The sequence below is a fragment of the Corvus brachyrhynchos genome, unplaced genomic scaffold (assembly GCF_000691975.1).
Source record: "Corvus brachyrhynchos isolate BGI_N302 unplaced genomic scaffold, ASM69197v1 scaffold172, whole genome shotgun sequence".
NCBI classification, from domain to species: Eukaryota; Metazoa; Chordata; class Aves; order Passeriformes; family Corvidae; genus Corvus; species Corvus brachyrhynchos.
In genome coordinates, this window is record NW_008236760.1 from 96,509 (window position 1) to 99,840 (window position 3,332).

General features: G+C 42.3%; 1 protein-coding gene across 1 annotated transcript in view; it reads left to right on the forward strand.

Annotated features, from left to right (window-relative positions):
* Positions 1-3,332, forward strand: part of LOC103625222 (E3 ubiquitin-protein ligase KCMF1) — a 77,401-nt gene that overhangs the window by 58,686 nt on the left and 15,383 nt on the right. Inside the window, exon 3 of the mRNA XM_008644630.2 lies at positions 945-1,084. Coding sequence (XP_008642852.1) covers positions 945-1,084 — 140 coding nt within the window. The remainder of the gene's footprint in view (positions 1-944; positions 1,085-3,332) is intronic.

The window sequence follows — 3,332 nt, forward strand, 5'->3', positions numbered from 1 at the left end:
AGAGGGCCCGGCCCCCGTGGCCGCGGCCACACGGTCCCTGAGCCAGGCTTCCCTTCGCCAGGACACAGCTGACATTGCTCAACAGCCTCAGAAATTAAATAATATTCATGAAAATATTCTTCCATTGGCATGTATTTTGACTCAAAAATTAATTGTGTCCAAACGGTCTTCCAAAAGTCTTTGGTAAGAATTAAATCCCAAGAAACATAGAAAAAGTTCTTAAACAACCATGCCAGGAAGTGTTTCAGTTCTTTTTGAGCTTGAATTAAGCTAAAATTTACAAATCGTTTTTCAAGAATCTTTTCAAGTTTAAGATAAATGTCCATATGTGGCTCTGAAAGCCAAGAGTCTTCCACGGTTCCTCCATGATCCAGAGAGAATATCCAAACCAGGGCGAGAAGAGAGAGATCTAGAGTGGTTTTTACTCACGAATTTTCTGTCCTTAGGGATCGGTGTCTTGCCAGCATTTCCCCACCATTTGTTACAGTGCAGATACTGCAACACGCATATCATCAACGAGGCCCGTGGAAAAGAAATATATATGGACCGACTCTTGATAGATGTTTCAGAGAGATGTTTATTTCTCCAGCCGCATGGCCAGAGCTCTGCCAAGGAACTGTTCCAGTCACGGGACCAAGGGTCCTTCTGCCCGCGCAGGGTGGGGAATGAGGCTGACCAGGGGCTAGGAAACCCCGTGCCTCCCCGCATGGCCCCTCTCCCAGGGCTACATGGCAGGGGGAGGGACCCCGACAGTTGAGTCATTGAACAGCTTTATAGTAGTCATATACACTTTGTGCAAAAGGAAAATGCTTATTTTAATTAATAATTAATGAAATTGACAATGATTACACACACATAAGTGTATATATGAAGAAGTTTTATAAATAAAGTAATGAGCTATCCTGCTTGAACATAACCCTTCCTAAAATATCATCTTTTTCCAGATTTGTATTATGGTGGAGAAGCTTTCTCTGTAGAGCAGCCACAGTCCTTTACTTGTCCTTATTGTGGAAGGATGGGTTATACAGAAACATCTCTTCAAGAACATGTTGCTTCTGAACACGCAGAAACATCAACAGAGGTGGTAAGCCGCTTCAGCATTGTTTTTAAATGACAATTAAAGTATATGAAAATTTCCAGAAAATGAGGTGGTTTTTCTCTTGACGTATGTGTTAATTTAAATGCTGACTAGGAAGGTATGTACCATACATACATACACACTATGCTGGTGTTTTCCCTTTTGACTCCTTGAGCTATTAACAGTGCCTACATCATTACCTTTACCTCTCTATAGAATTTCTCACAGCGCTCTCTCATCAGTCTAAGTTATGCAGCCAAGTCCCTAGATCCTTGGTGTGCAGGCCACTAAATCCTGGTGTTACAGAAAAGGTTAAACCTTTGTAAAAATAAAAACTTTTTAAAATATTGATATATTGATTTTCAATATATTGGGGTTTTTTTTATAAAGTGGCCCTTGCTTTTTCCCTCAACCCTTCCACTTGATTTTTCTGATTTCAACTGGCCATTGGTGCAGAGCAATTACACACCATATAATAGCCTACTACAACTTCTGTTCTGCTTCTGTTTTTTTCAGTAAGCTTTCTCCTCAAGTCTTTACATCTAGATGTTACCGTTGCTTGCGCCAGAAGGTCTGAAATTTTTCTGAAATACGAGGTCACTTCTTTGCTATGGAAACAATAAAATAATAAGTAACTTGGATTTTTATACTATTAGAAATAGTTTGTTCTCAACCCTCATTACAGTGTTGAGAAACTACATGCTTGCACTGCTTTGTGTTCAGACAATTTTCTTTTTAGAAAAGTCCATAGCCCTGTTTTTAGATTTCCCTTTATGGTGCAGGTGTATGTTTTGTATTTTTTTCTAACACCCACTTCACTAATTCAACAGTTTTGTGTCTTATCAATCCTAAGTTAAATTCTTGACCAAGAAGTTTGAGTCTCTTTCCAGCAGTAGGGAATATATTCATATTTGTGTGTGAACACTGTTTATGCCTGAGGAATGTATGATTACAGAAGGACATTCAGGGAGCTGTTGTCTAGTTATTTTTGTTGTAGATCCCTATAAAAATGTGCATGCTTGAAGAAAATTTTTTTGAGAACTTATGTGGGAGAAGGAGAATCTCTCTGCTAAGGGCCTTATATCAAGGAGTAGTAGAAGAATTAAAACTGGTGTAAGACCCCCAAAAACTCTCTTGACGAACCTCTTAAACGGGCTTACGGTTTTTCATGTACTCTGAGTTAGACGTATGGGAGAAATACCAACAAGATATTCTCGAGAGGTCAAAACAACAAAAAAAAACTTTACTGGCAACTTCAGAAAATCAGAGAACTTTGGCAAAAGTTTAGAGCAACATTCAATCAACATAAAGCACTTCACAAAGCATCAACTTCAGCCCATTCAACTTAGTAAACTCCAAGCCCATCTGATTTTAAGTTAGTCAAAACTCCAAGAAGAGGGAATTAGAAGAAGAAAGAGAAAGAGAGAAGAAATATAGAAAAGAACACACATAGCTGCCACTCCTGGTTCCAGTAGTGTTCAGCTGATAGAAATTCCAAGACGAGGTAGGGTCAAGACGTGTGCTTGCCTCATGCTTCGGTTTAAGTACCCTTTGGCTTTCCTGGGCCCTTCCCTCAGGTGGGACTTCTGGTCACCTGGCCACTCTGGGGCTAGACTGGGGCTCCAGGGATGGGGTGTGGAGCATTGCCTCCAGTGTGCCAGTGATTTGCAGCCACTGTGGGGCTGGGATACAGGCCCAGGGGAGGTTGGGGTGTATGGGGCAGTGCATTGCCTCACCACACCAAAGGCAAGGCCTGACCTGCTCCTTCCCCTCACAGACGCACCCAAAATGTTTTGAGCCAGCAATGTCCTCCAGTCTCTGTCTTGGGGTGACCTTATGATGTGTATCCCATATCGCTGCCTGATGCCCAGAAATTAACTTTGTGCCTTTCTATGCCTCTAAACTGAGCCTGAGAGGGGGAAGGAAAAACTGAGCAAAACTTTTTCAAAGCAGTTTGCAGCTTGTTCAAGGTCACACAGAGATAGCAACATTTTTTCTCCCAGCTGCGGCAGGGGAAGGAGGAAGCACCTGGCTTGCTGCTCCCCAAGTCAGTTTTTTGGCCAGTTGTTCAGCTTCTTTTTCTCCAGAGAGAGACTGAGAGTTGACTTTTTTTTTCCTTCCCTGGAATTTCGGATTTTCTCCCTTTTCTGCTGGACTGCTTCCATATCGGAACACATTGGGAGGACTTTCCACCGAGCACAGAGGGCCTGGCCCTGGGCCAAGCCCCAGCTCCGAGGAGACCAAAGGGAGGACT